Source organism: Balaenoptera musculus, chromosome 9 (assembly GCF_009873245.2).
Source record: "Balaenoptera musculus isolate JJ_BM4_2016_0621 chromosome 9, mBalMus1.pri.v3, whole genome shotgun sequence".
NCBI classification, from domain to species: domain Eukaryota; kingdom Metazoa; phylum Chordata; class Mammalia; order Artiodactyla; family Balaenopteridae; genus Balaenoptera; species Balaenoptera musculus.
This window is the reverse complement of record NC_045793.1, coordinates 4840036-4856992: the sequence shown is the minus strand read 5'-3', so window position 1 is coordinate 4856992 and position 16957 is coordinate 4840036. Positions and strand designations below refer to the sequence as shown.

At 40.6% G+C, this 16957-nt stretch overlaps 1 protein-coding gene across 14 annotated transcripts in view; it reads left to right on the top strand.

The window, feature by feature from the left end:
• The first annotated feature begins 510 nt into the window (after positions 1–510).
• Positions 511–16957, top strand: part of ACTR3B (actin related protein 3B) — a 93454-nt gene continuing 77007 nt past the window's right edge. For 6 of the 14 annotated variants that reach the window (XR_005021181.1, XR_005021182.1, XR_005021180.1 and 3 more), the window contains exon 1: positions 513–673. Coding sequence is in view for 4 of the 14 variants with exons in the window: in XM_036863148.1 (XP_036719043.1) it covers positions 630–673 (44 nt within the window). In the remaining 10 variants the exon portion in view is untranslated. Of the gene's footprint in view, positions 674–16957 lie in introns of all 14 variants that reach the window. The other 8 variants (XR_005021186.1, XR_005021185.1, XR_005021184.1 and 5 more) reach the window with 4 other exon arrangements.

The following is a 16957-nucleotide window of genomic DNA, read 5'->3' as shown; positions in this document are numbered from 1 at the left end:
ATGTTCTGGTAGGTATAAGAATTCTAACGGCAATTTTTTTCTTTATTCATTCAAAAAACATTTGGGTGCCTCCCATGAATGCACCGAATACTGTGCTAAGCATCCGGTGATCAATGGTAAGATATTCAGGAGCCCTATCCTAGCGGAGTTTATATTCCAATGGGAGGACAGACTACAAATAAACATATAAATTTGCTCCAAGTGTTGTGAATGAAAGCAATAGACTGTTGAGATAGAGAGTAAGGTGCAGGGAGGGCACCCAGTGGGTGATCACAGACAACTAATCTAAGAAGGTGACATTTGAGCGGAGACTTAAAGGATGAGAAGGAGTCAGCCTTCGGAAATGGGGTCACGTTCACCGCAGTCTCTCCAGCTACAAGGTTGGACGTATGGGCAACGAGGCTCCGCCGCCAGCACTAAAGATGGCGGACAGGGGGCGGGGCGGGCGTGCCCGCGCCGTGATTGGTCAGTCAGGAGAGGCGTCACGTGGGCGGCGGCGAGCATCCGGGCTCCCGGCAGAGGCGCTGCGGAGGCTCCCGGGAGCGGGCGGCGCGGCGTGAGCGCGGCAAGCGGACAGCGGCGGGGCCTCCCGGGCAGCCAGCGTGGACCGAGAGGCGCGCGTGCCGAGCATGGCGGGCTCCCTGCCTCCCTGCGTGGTGGACTGCGGCACCGGGTAAGAGCCGCGGGCGCCCACCCCGCTCCCGCGCGGCCCCGCTCCAGCCCCGGCGCCGAGCACCTGCCCGCGGCCCGCCCCCTCTCTCACCTGGAGGCGCCCCGCCCGGGGCGCGGGTCTCGGCCGACAGCTGGGCAGGTTCGGGCGGCCGGCCCGTCTCCGCGCCCCGCTCCTCTCCTCCACGCCCGCGAGGGCCACGCGCGGAGCTCGCTCCCCTTGATGCGGAGAGGACCGAGGGGCGGAGTCGGGCCGGCTCGCCTCTCCTCCCACCTCCTCTCTCCGCGCTCGGCCGGGGCCTCCCGGGATGCCAGCTTTCGGGCAGGCAGACCCCGCTGCCGTCACTTGCCTTCTGCCTGCCTGACGGTGCCCCTGCCTTCTCACGTTCTTAAAAGGGGCCCTCGTTTGGGGTTCCCAAACGCATGCCATTTCTCCTTGCTGAGGATTCTCACTTACTTGCGGAGGTTTTTATATTCATCTACCAAGTTGACACCTTTTTTTTGCAGCCCACTCTGCTCTCTTCCAGGAGTGAATGGTTCTCTCGGGCTAAGCTCTTGCTTTAGTTTGCGTAGAGTTGCCTTTTCACTTAAAAAAAAAAAAAAAAAAAAAGACTCCATTTTGAAAAACAGAAAGTCTAAATTTGGGAAAGCCTGTTTGTGGTATAGGTTTTATTTCGCATTACTTTTGGGGTGTGATTGCTTCTTTTGATGTTGTTGAGATATGCAAAAGAGACCTTAGGAAATTTCTTGCACTTTCTTTCAGCGGCCCCCGCTTCGCTGGTTTTAGGAAGGTGCTCACCGAATCCGTCTAGCTGGTGGTTTAGAAATTCAAGCTTGCCTGCTAAATTTAGCCTCTTCAAGATCTTTCAAGATGGGGTTTTAATCATTTCTTCCACAAAGTATTCCGTGGTATGTTCACCTTAGCCTTGATTCTTTTCTGTAGAGAAATGCACTTGGTTTAGTTTCCTTGACAGCCTTGTAGGGGTGTCTTCTTTAATTTGCTTCAGTCCGTCTCCTACGGACCGTTCTTTCCTTTTGCTGCTGAAGCCGCCGGTAGTGGTTACAGGCTGGAAAAAACTGCCTCTCTGCTTGTACTAATTTTCCTTTTTGAAATACACATTGTACCAGAAGTTCCGGGGCTCTTTATTTTAGAAGTTGTTTGCTACCCAAAACCCAAGCCCAAACCAGTACTGATATTAACGCCCCCACCCGGTCGTTGGCTTCCTTATTCAACCCCTCCTCCCAGGAACTGGTGTTCACCCCACACCCACCTGAGGTCTGTTTGTGTCAAGAGTGCAGGCAGCAGGTAAAAGAATTTTTCCTTCTCACATTTGCACGTGAGATTTTTTGTTTTTGTGGTTTTGGTCTCGTAAAACTATTGAAATACAAAGCATTTCTTGGCAGAAGCAATAAAATGTGCCCACGGGGTTTGTCATACCTCTACTAATAGTAAGCTGGGGACCTTACTCATCATTCTTGCTGTAAATATCTAAAATGTGCTGCTCAGTTTTGACCTTTTGAGGTAGGTGGTATCTCACTTGGAGATGTAACTTCAGAATATCTTTGTTTTATGGCCCAGTGATGTTATTGTCTTCAGGCTGTCGTAGGCTTTGGTGTCAGGACTTAGAAACAGTGGGCGGGAATCTTCCCAGTGGGTTTCCCATGGACATGTTCTGTTGTGGAAACAACGGTGGTTAATTATAAATTTCCAGTGTCCAGTGTGTGGCCACATGGAGCAGCCTGGAAGAGCCTAAATTTATTTAAGCATGATAGTAGCTCTTACATTTCCCATAGAGCTGAGTGGTTTTTGGATTGACTTTTACCTCAACATACAATAAAAAGGGGTAAAATGCAGATTGAAAATAACTGGGACCAAGGAAGAGAATGGGCCTGGGGCGTCACCCTAAACTGTAGACCAGTGGTGCAGCCGGCCGGCCTCACATTTGGCCTTAGTCTTCCTGTCTGACAAAATTATAAGAGGGTCACCATCAGTTATGTAATTCCTGTCATCGGGAAGGAAGAGAAATACCTGTTTCTCAGGTGAAAAAACGTTTCCTAGTACTAAATTCTAACAGAAAAATTCACACTGAATTATACATAGTGGACATTAATGATTGAGTCGACAGTGTACTAAATAGTATTTTTTAATTGCAAATAAATTTCATCCTGGGAGCCTGGCCTCCTCTGATGAGCCCTGAGACCAGCTCAGTGAGCACAGGCGAGCTGGGAGCCACGATAATCTGGACCACGGCTCTGCCTGCTCCAGAGATGAAGCTTCATTTACTTAAGTGAATCACTAGGCTGCTTAGTGTTCAGAGAATATCCCACAAATCCTAGTGTTACTTCTCTTAACTGGACTTTTCGTATTTTTGAAGATTTTTATATTTTTAAACTTACTTTGAAAAATGTCAGATCTACTGAAAAGCTGCAATAAGAGTACCGAAAAACCTGCTATATATTCTCCATCCAGTTTACCAACTATTAACATTTGCTTTATTGTTCTCTATATACTATACACATTATCATTTTTCTGAACTGTTTGTAAGTCGCAGACGTCGTGCTGTTTTATACCAAGATACTTCAGTGTATCCTTTATGAAAACAAAGACCTTCTCTCATATAGTCACAGACCAGTGATCAAAATCAGAAAATTTAACGTTTATGCAGTAGCGTTGTCTACTAAGTCTGGATCCATGAACGGTCCCATTATGCCTCTGGACGCTCAGCTCTTTGCCCTCATCCGGCACCGTACACTGTGTGTGCCTGTCATCATGTCTTTTTAGTCTCGTTTCACTGGACCAGTTCCTTAGCCTTTTTCTGTCTTTCAGGACAGCGACATTTTTGACAGTCAGTTATGGATAATGTTCCTCAATTTAGGCTTGTCTGGTGTTTCTTTATGACAGATACAGGGTGTATATTTTTGTCAGGAGTACCACAGAAGTGATGTCAAAGCTTCTCAGTGCATCACATCAGAAGGCTTTTCCCCTCCAGCTTTATTGAGATGTACTTGACACACAACATTGCGTAAGTTTAAGGTTACAACGTGTTGATTTGGTACATTTATATATTGCAAAATGATTATCACATTATGATACTAACACCTCCATCCCGTCACGTAATTACCTTTTTTTTTTTTTTTTTTTTTTTTTTGTGGGGAGAATATTTAAGATCTACTTGTCTTGGCAACTTTCAAGTATAAAACAGTATTATGAACTGTAATCATTGTGTTGCCCATTAGCTCCCCAGAACTTACTCATCCTGTCAGAAGGCTGAAGATAGTTGATGGCGTTCATTTGGATTATTCGGATACGGTGGTGTCGACTAGATTTCTCCATTGGACGGTTACTGTTTTCCCCTTTGTAATTAATGTCGTTTGTGGAGAGATATTATGAGACTATGCAAATACCCTGTTCTTCCTTAAACTTTCACCCATTAGTTTTAGTATCCATTGGTGGTGATTCTTGTTCTAATGGATTATGACAGTGATGGTTGCAATATTGTGGTTTTATTTTTAAAACTCCAGTATTTTCTACATTTATTAGTTAACATTTTACTATACGGATGCACTTTTCTGTGGCTCCCATTTATTTATTTATCGTCTGTATGGGTTCTTGTTCAAAGAGTTATTTATGTCATCCGTACTATATTCAGTGGATTATTATTCCTTATTGCCATTATTTGTTCTGCTGCTTAAATTGTCCGGATGTGGCCAGCAGAAGCCCATTCGGGCTGTTTCCGGAGTTCTTTAGACGCGTCCCCGTCATCTTGTGAGCGCTTTGTTATTATCCAAAGACTGCAACGTAGCCAGTGCAGTGCATCTGTCTTTTCGCATTGTTTGCTGGAGCATCTCTGAGATAGGTTTCCAGAAGTGGGATTTCCGGGTCAAAGGGTAAGGGCATGTGTAATTTTGCTGGACAGTGTCAAATCCCACTCAGTAGTGTGTGTCTTCACCAGCAACGTGTGAGAGTACCTACGGCTTCTTACAGACTCACCAGCAGAGTAATTGCCAAATTAAAATTTTTTTTACCAATCTAGAAGGTAGGAAATGATATCTTATTGTAGTTTTTTTTTTTTTTTTTAATTAATTAATTAATTAATTTATGGCTGTGTTGGGTCTTCGTTTCTGTGCGAGGGCTTTCTCCAGTTGCGGCAAGTGGGGGCCACTCTTCATCGCGGTGCGCGGGCCTCTCACCGTCGCGGCCTCTCTTGTTGCGGAGCACAGGCTCCAGACGCGCAGGCTCAGTAGTTGTGGCTCATGGGCCCAGTTGCTCTGCGGCATGTGGGGTCTTCCCAGACCAGGGCCCGAACCCGTGTCCCCTGCATCGGCAGGCAGATTCTCAACCACTGCGCCACCAGGGAAGCCCTTATTGTAGTTTTAATTTGAATTTCTTACATTATTATGTGGGAAGATGAGCATCTTTTCATATGGTTAAGAGGCATTTGCGTTTCTGTTTTCTGTCTCTTCATTTCTCTAGCCAGTTTTTCTGTGGGTTTTAGGTCTTTTGCTTCTTTATTTTCAGAAGCTCTTTATGGATTGAGGTGTGGTGAGGGTCCCACAGACCACCCGCAGGTTCATTGATTTGCTAGGAACAAGCACAGGATGATAGTGAAAAGGTAAAAGCGAGAACAGCCAAGGAAGAAGGCACATGGGGCAGAGTCTGGAGGAAACCAGGAGCAAGCATCCGGAATCCTTTCTCAGTGGAGTCACACAGATGTGCTTAATCACAGCCAGTTGTGACACACGTGTGAAACGTTTACAGGGAAGCTTGTTAGAGACTCAGTGCCCAGAGTTTTTATTGGGGGCTGGCCATGGCACCTCCTGCCTAGCACAAACGAGAATTCCAGAGTCCCAGAAGGAAAGCAGGTGTTCAGCATAAGCTGTATTTGTGTTAATTTTATAATCTGCTACTTTACAAAATGCTTTTATTGTTTGTATGAATTTTTCCCTTGATCTTTAGGGTTTTCCAGATACAGAATTTTGTCATTGGCAAATAGAGATTGTTTTCCCTCTTCCTTTCCGTTTTTAGGATCTCTAATTGCCTTTTTTTTTTTTCCTTTATTTTGACATACTGCAGTGGCCATTGCCTCCAAATAATGTTAAATAGGAGTGGAGTTAGTGGGCATTATCCTTTTGTTCCTTACTTTAGTGGAATAGTTTCTGGTGTTTCTAAAATAAGTGAGATGCTGGCTTTTGGGCTGCTGTTTGTGTATACATACTTACGTATACAAATACATGTTAAGAAGGTTATACAAATATGTTAAGAAAGTATCTGTTAACTGCTATATTTTGGAATGTTATAACATGAATGAGTGGTGCATGTTGTATGATTTCTTTATAATAAATGGAATGTGTGGTTTTCTTCCTTAGCCAGTTAATATGGTGGATTTCCTAATATTGAACCACTCTTGCATTCCGTAATAATCCCCACTTGATCATGCTCCATTATTTTTTGATGTGTAGGTAGATTCTGTTAATATTTTATTTAGATTTTCATGTCAGTATTAGTATGAGTTATAGTTTAGTTTTCTGGTGCATTCTTTGTCAGTTTTCGGGATCAGTGTTACGCTCTCTTCATAAAACGAATTAGGAAGTTTTCTTTCTTTTTCTGTGCTCTGGAATAGTTTAAGTAGTTTGGGGATTATCCGAGTTTTAAGGTCATGGTAGAATTCCCCAGTGAAACTGTCTGAGCTTAGTGCTTTCTTGAGAGGAGAGTCCTGCTGTTCTTTACATTTCTTCTAAGGCTGGTTAGACTTCCCACCTCGAGTGGAGTCAATTTTGGTATGTTGTATTTGTCTAAAGAAAAATTCTATTTCATCTAGATTTTTCAAATTTATGTATGTAGTAGTCTCATGATTTTTAAAAATCTTTGTTTTTATGGCTATTTTTCCCTTTGTTGCTCACATTTATTTTGTTTTCATCCTTTTTTCTTCATGGCTTACCTAATGATGTGCCTATTTTGTGGATCTTTTTTTTTAAAAGATAAGCCTTGGGGGCTTCCCTGGTGGCGCAGTGGTTGAGAATCTGCCTGCTAATGCAGGGGACACGGGTTCGAGCCCTGGTCTGGGAAGATCCCACATGCCACGGAGCAGCTGGGCCCGTGAGCCACAACTACTGAGCCTGCGCGTCTGGAGCCTGTGCCCCGCAACGGGAGGGGCCGCGATAGTGAAAGGCCCGCGCACCGCGATGAAGAGCGGTCCCCGCACCGCGACGAAGAGTGGCCCTCACTTGCCGCAACTAGAGAAAGCCCTCGCACGAACCGAAGACCCAGCACAGCCAAAAATAAATAAATAAATGAAAATAAAAGTAGCTATAAAAAAAAAAAAATAAAAAAAAAAAGATAAGCCTTGGGGTTTACTTATTAGTTCTGTTATTTTTCTGTTTTTTGACTTATTTCTACTTTTATCTTTATTTCTTTCTTCTGCTTTCCTTTTTTTGTTGTTTTTGAGTTGGATATTAAATTCATTTTAATTTTCCCTTTATATTGAAAAAGTATTTAATTTTGGCTGTTATGTCTTTAACTGTATGTATCCCTTACCTACAGGGATTTGGGTATAGTTTCTCATTATCGTTTTCAAGACATTTCTGTATTTTTCTTTTGTATTTCCCTCTTAACTCAATATTTCTCTACTAGTATGTTTTGAAATTTTCAGGTAAAAGGGCCTTTTTGTTTTTTGATTTTGTTTTTCATTCTAGTTTTATTACATTATGGTCAGAGTGCTGTTTATATCCTGTTCTTTAGACTTCACTGTGTCTGAGATATGGTCAGTTTTGTGAGTGTTCTGTATGTACTTGGAAAGAGGAATATTCCCTATTGGTATGTTCAGAGTTCAGTGTATATCTATATGAGCTATCTTATTGGTGATGTTATTTAGGTCTTCCAGTTTTTTTGTTCACTTACTCTTTGACTGAGAATGGTGTGTTTAGTGCTCCTATCACTAGTGTGTTTCTTGTTTATTTTTTCTTGCTTTGTGAAAGTTACTGCTGCCTTATTGAGTGCCTGCATGTGTAGATTTGGCTTATTGATTTTGAACTTCACCAGGGGTGATATAGGTGGGTTGTTTGTTGGGAAATCTCCTGGTCTTATGGTCTTTGGCTCTTTCCTCTTGAGCTGGTCATTTTCCCCAGAGGATATACTTCTGATCATCTGCTTGGAGGGTGGGGTCTGAGTGCTTGTGTTGTGAGAGCTGAGTTGGGGGCGGAGAAGGGCGTGGGAGAGGGCCTCTGAGCCGTCAGCTTTTTTCTGTATTCAGTCAGGTAACCCCTTTCTTTTCAGAATGGTTCCCGGACTCGCCCAGGCCAGGTGACTTGGGAGTCCGAAGGCCCTTGGCTTTACGCTCTCCAGAGTCAGCTTGCGGGAACGCGGGGGTCAGGGAAGGGTGGTCACCCCGAGGTGTGGGGCGGGAGGGGGCAGTATCACCTCAGCTTCGTGTTTTGGGCCCTTCAGTCCTGGTTCCACAGGTGCCTGTGCAGCCACCCATTCCGGGGCTTTTCAGGGTCCGGGGTGTGTTGGGCTGGTTCTCAGCTTTGCCCACTGCTGGATTTTGTACACCTCCAAAGCCACTTACTACTGATCCTCTGCTATCCAGGGCCAGAATTTTGCTGTTACCTCCTCTTCTTTTCTCCCTATTGTTGTGGTTTATATATCTTCAAAAAATCATTTTGCTTTGGTTTTAGTGGGGCTTCGGGACAGAGTGAAATTAGATCACGTTTAGTCCACCGTTTTACCCTGGAAGTCAGAGTTCACTTGATAATGCTCCAAACCCACAAAGAGGCCACACATCATCATCTTATATTTGCTAGCCATAGGGCAAAGAATGCTGCTGTAGAAGAAGACATGGACAGGTATATAGGGTAATGTAACATTTACAGATCAAATAGAGAAAAAGAAAAAAAAGGATATTGGATTTAGATAAAATAATTAATAAATTTGAACTTACATGTTTAACTGTGTCCTGTAAACAGAGACTACCCTTTTCTGTATGACAGACAACCCAAGAAACGTTTGAAGAATTTGATCATATGTCAGTATAGAGTGTACAGTGTGGGGAGTGTATATTATTTAGAACTCTATCATTAGGATCTGGGAGCAATTTTAGTTTTATCAAAATCATATTCTGAGTCAGTGTAGTCACTTTTTTAAAAACTGAAAACATCTTAGGAGGGGGTAGAGCTATTCTGGTTGAAGTTGGGCGTTTGAGACTGGACCTCATAAGAGGTCTCAGTCAAAAAAACCTCCCTGCAGGATACAGTTTCAAAAACACTGTTTTAAAATGTGACATTTCCACTTTCACACATAAATTAATCGAGCTTACATTGTCACCTTCTGCTCTAGACACATGGTTGTAGGCGGGATATATATAAGTGTGTTGAGTTGACGGCAGTCAGAGTAATCCTTCTCACTGCAGGCAGTTACTGCTGTGGGCAGAGGGGCCTTTAACAAGAGGAGTGAAAGAAGTTTTGCACAAGGACCTTTTAAAATGTTTGGGGCAAATAAGGATATGCTTTATTTACAGAAAGAGACATTGGAGGATACATGAGAATAGGATGGAAGGCGAAATGGGGTAGATGGGTGTAGGAGTGAGAGTGAGACTTTTTATAGGTACCTTTTTAGAGTGTTTGGAAGTTTGAACTATGAGAACATATTTGGTTAACAGGCAGAGTTGTAACTCTTGGTCTTGCTGTATGCAGCTATTGATCTGTTTCCGTATCTTCTGTCTGTCCTGATTTCCGTATGAGAAAAGGTCTCAGGTCAGGGGATGTGTGGAAGGTGACACTGAGTTTGAGAATATGGCTGGCAGTCTGTAAGCTTAGTTTATGTATTTTTGAGAATGATGCTTGCCCCCACCATGCTGGCTGTCCTTTGGGAAGATGGTGTTCAAATAAACAAACAAAAAACCAAAGCCTTTTAATGTAAAAGTTGTTGATCTTATTTCCTTATGTACACATGTTTGGGAAAATCTGATTGATGTGTCTCTTCATGTATCAGGTATATCAGATGTACACAGAACTGGAAGAAATGATACAAAATTTTAGTGTAAGGAGAGACTTTCAAGGTAGAAACTGCAAAGGAAATTATTCAGGAAAATAACTGGTAGATTTGATCACCTAAATTATTTAAACAATTGTATTTCAGAAAATGTATAACTGAAGGTAAACAGCAAACTCAGAAAAATTAGTAATATATATGAGCAAGCATTAATATCCTCAATATGTAAGAGTTTACACAAATTGATAAGATCCAAAAGTCTAGTAGAAAAATTATCAAGGATAATTCATGGAAGAAATACAGATCATGACTACACATCAAATAACATTCAGTAGTAAAATAAAATTATTGACTATGAGATCCTTTTACTTTTTGAATTAGGAGATATTTTCCAGAAATGGTAATGTTTAACATTGAAGTAGGGATTGTTATTACTCACCTTGTACCAATGAAGCAACTAAAGTAGGAGGGATTAAAGTCACAGAGCTAGTGCTGCGCTTTGAACCCAGCACTCTGGGCCTCATTAACTCCCTCACAGTATGAAAATACACTGTTTTGCCACTATTTTTACTATGAACTTCCCTCTGAGAACTGCTTTTGCTGCATCCCATAGATTGTGTAGGATTGTGTTTTTACTGGCATTTGTCTCAAGGTATCTTGTAATTTCCTCTTTGGTTTCATTGTTGACCCATTGGTTTTTTAGCACAACTGTTTTCAAATCATATCTATATATGGCCAGTAACATAAGTCTGCTTCATTTTTGTTGGTTGTGTAGCATTTTATTGAATGATTGCAATATAGTTTATTTAATTTATTCTCTATTTATGGCATTTGAGTGTTTCCAGTTTTTTCGTTGTTTTGCTGTTATAATGCTGTAGAGAGCATTTTTTGTGCATATCTTTTCATACATGTAAAAGTGCTTCTGTGGGGGTAAATACCTAGAAATGTGCTATTTGGACAGTAGGGTGTATGCATTTAAAACTATTTGGATAATATGGTATATGCATTCACATTGTTGATAAGTAATGTGAAACTTCTCTTTATAATGACACTTCAGCCTTTTAATAACACCCATGTATAATTTACTACCACCTTCTTCAGTATTGGCCCAGATTTTGAATGGTTTTGCATTAAATTTATAGGTGAATTTAGTGATATGTGATGTTTCTTTTAAAACTCTTGACTCATCCTGTATGAATAAGGTGTGTCTCTGTTTGTCTCCTTGTATATGGAGAGTTCCTCACATCATATGGTTTATTCTCAAGGGTAGTATTTTTCTGTGTTGTTGCCATTGTGAATGGGATGTTTTCATCCAGTGTATAGTCTCACTTGTTACTGGTAGGAAAGTTGATGATTTTTGTCTCTTCATTGAGTAACTGGCCATCTTGCTGAATTCCCTATTGCTTTTAGTTTTTCACTTAATTTCCTTTGATATTCCAGGTCTGTAATTATGATTTACAAATAAATTTTGCCTCCTCTTTCCCAGTATTATTCCTTTTATTTAGTTCTTTGTGATTTGTATTATCTGGTTCTTCCAAAACAATGTTAAATGAGAATTATGGTGGTGGGTCTCCTTGGCTTCATTCTGTCTTCAATAGGAATGCTTCTAGTTTTTCACTGTCCTTTGGTTTGAGAGATTTTTTTCCCCCCCTATTATCTCTTCCTAAGGATTAACTATTTCTGTTTTGAGCCTTTTTTTTTTCCCACTACTAGATTTTTTTCATCACACCTTAATTACATAAATAGTTTGCATTGAAAAGCATTTCCTACATTTTTTTTCCCATAGAATACTTAAACACACAGTATTCTAAATAAGACAGACTCGGTACATCTGAGTCCTTTCTTCTGAGCCTCTAGCCAGTATTAAAGTTCAACATTACAGGTACATTTTATCTGATAATGTGGTAGGTGTAGATGGTTTTGTTAGAACGTGAGCTTGAGGATGGGGAGCTTGCGTTACATAAACGTTCACAGATGATCGCATGTGGTATAGTTTAGTCAGTGATTCCTGGGCTGGTTGATCATCAGAACCATGGCAGGGGAGGGGCAGGGGATGTTTAAAATACGGATGCCTAGGCTCCTTCTCTGTGATTCTGGGACAGGCCCTGGGAATGTGTATTTTCAGAAGCTTCCCAGGTGATCTGATCAGTCAGGCTTGGTACATTCTTTCTAGATGCCTACCCAGATGATCTTAAACTCACCTGCCAGATAATGTGGGCCATGCTACTGTGAAAAACTCAATCTGAAATCATGTTTCTAACAGGTGACCATTTTAAAAAAAGTATAATTCACATCATTTATTGTACGGCTTTCATTTATTTATTTTTACATTACATTTTTCTTTTTTTTAAGTTGAAGTATAGTTGATTTACAATGTTGTGTTAGTTTCTGGTGTATGGCAGAGTGATTCAGTTATACATATATATATTCTTTTTCATTATAGATTATTACAAGATATTGAATATAGTTCTCTGTGCTGTACAGTAGGACCTTGTTGTTTATCTGTTTTATATATAGTAGTTTGTATCTGCTAATCCCAAACTCCTAATTTCTCCCTCCCCCCTCTTTCCCCTTTGGTCATCATAAGTTTGTTTTCTGTGTTTGTGAGTCTAACAGGTGAACATTTTGGGGAACATTTTGAGGACAAGGGCCGTGTTTCCCCTCCTCTCCCTCTCTCAGTGTCCTCGTATATGCCTGCTACATAATTTCTAGCTAGTAAACTGGTTGGAATGTTTCTTTGTTTGCATAAATGGTGTCTTGAACACTTTACCTGTTTAAGAGTTGTGTTTTACTTGTTGATTTCTTTTTGGTTGTGTTCTTTGTATATTTGCACCATTGTAAGATCATCTCTAATGGGGTGTGCCAATTTAGCACTGGGTTGTCCTCCTAGGAGAGAATTTTAGGAGGAACACTTGTTAGTTATATTTACAGTGTTCTGTTTAATAGGGTCTTGTTGAAGTTCTATATGAAACTGCATTGATGAAGATTTTGTTAAAATTTAAAATTTGAGTGTCTCTTAAAAAATATTGTTACATGTTCATTACGTTGTGATTATTCAAAGTGAGAAAACCTCAAGTATATTTGATGCTATATAAAAAATAGCACAGGAAGATTCAAAGACATTAAATTACCATAAAGTGATCTGAGTCATTTGTGCTTTTGCCAGTGGTTTTAATGGTTTCAGTTTTGCTAGCAAAGGAAGGGAAAACCTCATAGTTAGTTGTTAGTACCTACAAATATTAATATAGTTTAATGTTAGTTTGCCTCAGTCATGAAGATCATTGTTTGCCAAATGTTACTGCTGCAAGGTACTCATGTGATTCTGTGACAGAAAGCCTCCCTCCTGTGAAGGCTGTGCTGTCTCAGAATGTGGTGACTTCAGAATCTGAACACTCTAGCAGCTGTTGCCAAGTGGCATGTGGTAGTGGCATCATCAGTATATAGTTGAATTTTAGAGCTGTGGGCCTGAAAAGGGCCCCATGCATTTCTGCAGCCTGACCTTTTGCTGCTGTGGGCCATTGTTTATGATTGCAGGGCACAGAACTTGGGATGGAGTTGAGCCACGGTTGTTGAAGGACACCTGGTACTTTTAGTTTCACTGCCAGTGCAGTTTATCTTCACAAATCACTTCACAAATTAGTTTGTGGTGTTTAGAGTGGGCATGGCAGAAAGACTGAGTAATATGATTTTGGACACAGAACGTCCTGTTTTTTAAAAAAATTTTCAGGGACTTCCCTGGTGGCACAGTGGTTAAGAATCCGCCTGCCAGTGCAAGGGGTATGGGTTCGGTCCCTGGTCTGGGAAGATCCCACATGCTGCGGAGCAACTAAGCCCGTGCGCCACAACTACTGAGCCTGCACTCTAGAGCCTGCGAGCCACAACTACTGAAGCCCGTGCGCCTAGAGCCCATGCTCCATGACAAGAGAAGCCACCACAATGAGAAGTCTGCGTACCGCAGCGAAGAGTAGCCCCCGCTTGCCGCAACTAGAGAAAGCCTGCGTGAAACAACGAAGACCCAACTCAGCCAAAAGTAAATAAATAAATAAATAAATACATTAATTAATTAAAAAAATTTTTCCAAAAATTTAAGTTAGGAAATATTTCAAACATACAGAAAAATAATAGTAAAAAATAACTGAAACATATAGCTAGCACTGTTGTAGTGCTCGTTCTGTTTATCTTTTTAATATATTAACTCACTAATCCTAGGGGGTAGGTTGTATTATGATACTCCTTTTAACAGATGGAGAAACTGAGGTACAGATAGTTACACATTTGGCAAATAACAGAGCTGGGATTTGAACTCGGGCAGTCTGGTGCCAAAGTGCATGGTCACAACCAATACAGTACACTCTGTTGCCTTTCAGAAATACCAAAAGTAATATAATGGACATGAATGATACTTAGTGCCTAATTTTAATAAATGTTAGAATTTTTCTATACAGTTGACCCTTGAACAACAGTGGGGCTAAGGGCACCGACCCCCCCCGCCCCACAGTTGAAAATTCGTGTATAACGTTTGACTCTCTCAAGACAACGACTAATAGCCTACTGTTGACCTTAACTGACAACATAAACAGTCGATTAACACATATTTTGTTGTATGTATTATATACTATATTCTTTTTTTTTTTATATACTATATTCTTAAAGTAAGTTAGAGAAAAGAAAATGTTGTTAAGAAAATCATAAGAGAAAATACATTTACAGCACTGTACTGTATTTATTGGTACCGTAAGTTTACATCATCTGTTTACAAGATGAATCATCTGTCAGTACCTACATCAGTATTATACAAAACACTGTAGATGTTATATGTGTTACTAACACTAGACATCAAGAATGAAAAGAAAATGTGAAAAAGGAACTCATATTTATTTACAATGCATTTCAAGCATTAATAACGAAGAGGCAGCAGTATGATGGAAGCCTAGTGTAATTAATACATCTGCTTCTCGGTAGCCCAGCATATACACTGATGGATGAATTGTTATAGAATTTTTATGGCAAACAGTATTACAGTCATATTCATAATACAGTATTGGAAGCATTGTTGCATTTTAGACACCACCACTTACCTGTGATGATAGACTGGTCTGCAGGTTCTCCAATTACTGGAGAGAGAGAGGCATACTGTAATGTAACTCTTTGAAAGCAAAGTAAGAAAACAAACACATTATTAATTTTATTTATTTTATTTTTTCATTTTATTTTTTATTGAAGTATATAGTTGATTCATTATTAATTTTATATTAAATATCACTTAACCTTTTGCCTGTGTAAGGATAGGCTATCCAGTTCAGTGTAAGTCTCACACACGATCTTCTACACATATATTTTTGTATATTTATTGAAAAAAAATCCACACATAAGTGGGCCCGTGCAGTTCGAATGTGTGTTGTTCAGAGGGTCAGTGGTATTCATATTTGTTTCAGGTTTTTTTCTTTTTGAAATAACCCTATTACACAAAACCAAGTGTGAGAGATTGTATCAGACAATGTCTTTGGTCTTTTCTTGTCCCATCAAATTGTTTTTCTGACTGTCAGCATCCCCCCCTTTCAAACAGTGGTTCCTTCCCCAGCAGTTTGCCAGTGATTGCCTTTTCTTACACCTGGTAAGAACTCATTCAGCAGATACTTATGGAATGTCTGCCACAGCCAGGACTGTGCCAGGGTGGAGATAAAATCAAGAAGAAGGACCCTGTTCTGGTCATCCTGCAATTTATAATCTAACAGTGTGGGAGGGTGGGTTTCTTTAAGTACGAGGTGGTGGGGTGGCTGGTGAGCGATGTGGCCCCTGTTAAAAGCACTGACTTAGGTACAGTGCAATGATTCTAGGGATTTCTGGCCTGCTTGTTAGCTTCTCTGGACTTCTTTAGCCTTGGGTCAGTCATTCACTTTGTTTATATTTGTTATTTGGGATTTACTTCCAGAAAAATGGTTCAGTTGAAGATGATCCGGAGTTCTTAAAGTTCAGTATATATTGCCTTCCCTGGGCTCTGGGTTGGCTTCGACTCTCCTTTTGGGTCTGGCGAGCCCTGGAGTTGAGGACTTGTGGGTCCACTTGGTTTGTGTACTTGGGTAGAACTTGGGAGTGCCCTCAGATGGGTCTTGCCTTTTATAAACTCCTTGTTGGGCCTGACGGGTCTCAGGGCCTGGCCTTGCCCAAACTCTTGTGAAACCAAGACCTTAGTTCCTCGGAGACTGAGCAGTAAGGCATGATTTAAGTGGATCCGACTTGCTTTTTTTGTCTCCCTAAACCTTATTTATTTAATGTGTGTTCAAAAATAGTAAAATTAGCTTATGGTTAAAATACACTTAAAAATCATAAAATTAATTTATTAGAACTTGGAATGTATTAATCACATCAAAAAATTTAGTATCAAGCATCTTGAAATAATTTGTAGAATAGCATGAATTAATAAAGTTGCTTTCAGCACTGCTAGGAAGTGTTTTTATTCCTTGGGAACATTACTGCAGAATGATGGCTCCTCGCCTCGACCTGACCTCTTGGTACAGAGGGCCTGTTGAGAAGGTGGCACTCAGGAGTCTTTCCAGGGTCACATTTCCAGCAGATGGTTCCGGTGGGTGGTCCCCGCCCCACTTTTTTTTTTTTTTTTTTTTTTTTTTAGGAGATAAGCAAATGTTTTTGGAACAGATGGTAGTATTTTGGCATTCATTTTAGTTAAGACTTTTGGAATCCATCATAAAGAGTATCTTGACAGAAGATGGGCTCGTTCTGCAATGAGATGATAGAGAGCTGCTTCTGTCGGATACTCTCAGGACCTGGCAGTAGCTCTTCTAGCCCTGTGCCATGACACTTTAAGAAAATTACGGAATTCCCTAACCCCCCCAAAAGTTCATGAAGTTTGGGAAGTAAGTACATTTTTTTGAGAGGCAGCTCTGGAATTAGAGCCTGCATATTTAGGTTTGGGTTCTTTTTCTGTTCACTAGCTGTTTGGCTTTGGGCAGCTTAATTAACTTCTCAGTGCCTCAGTTTTCTCATCTGCAAAACAGGGATAATATTTACTTCCTTTGTAGGATTTTTGTAAAGATTAAAAGAATATAAAAGCACCTTAAAATTATTAGGGATACACAAATGTAATTCATGTGTTAATATATGAATTTTTCCGGTAGAAACAGGTATAATATTTTATGTTTTTGTAACTGCTTGCTTATCTGAAGTTAGCGTTTGATTCTTAGTCATCACGAGGTTTTTTTTTTTTTTTTTTCCTTTAATTTCACAGGCATATTTTCAGTCTTGATATTTTAGGACTTGGAGAGCTTGTAATAAAAGACATTA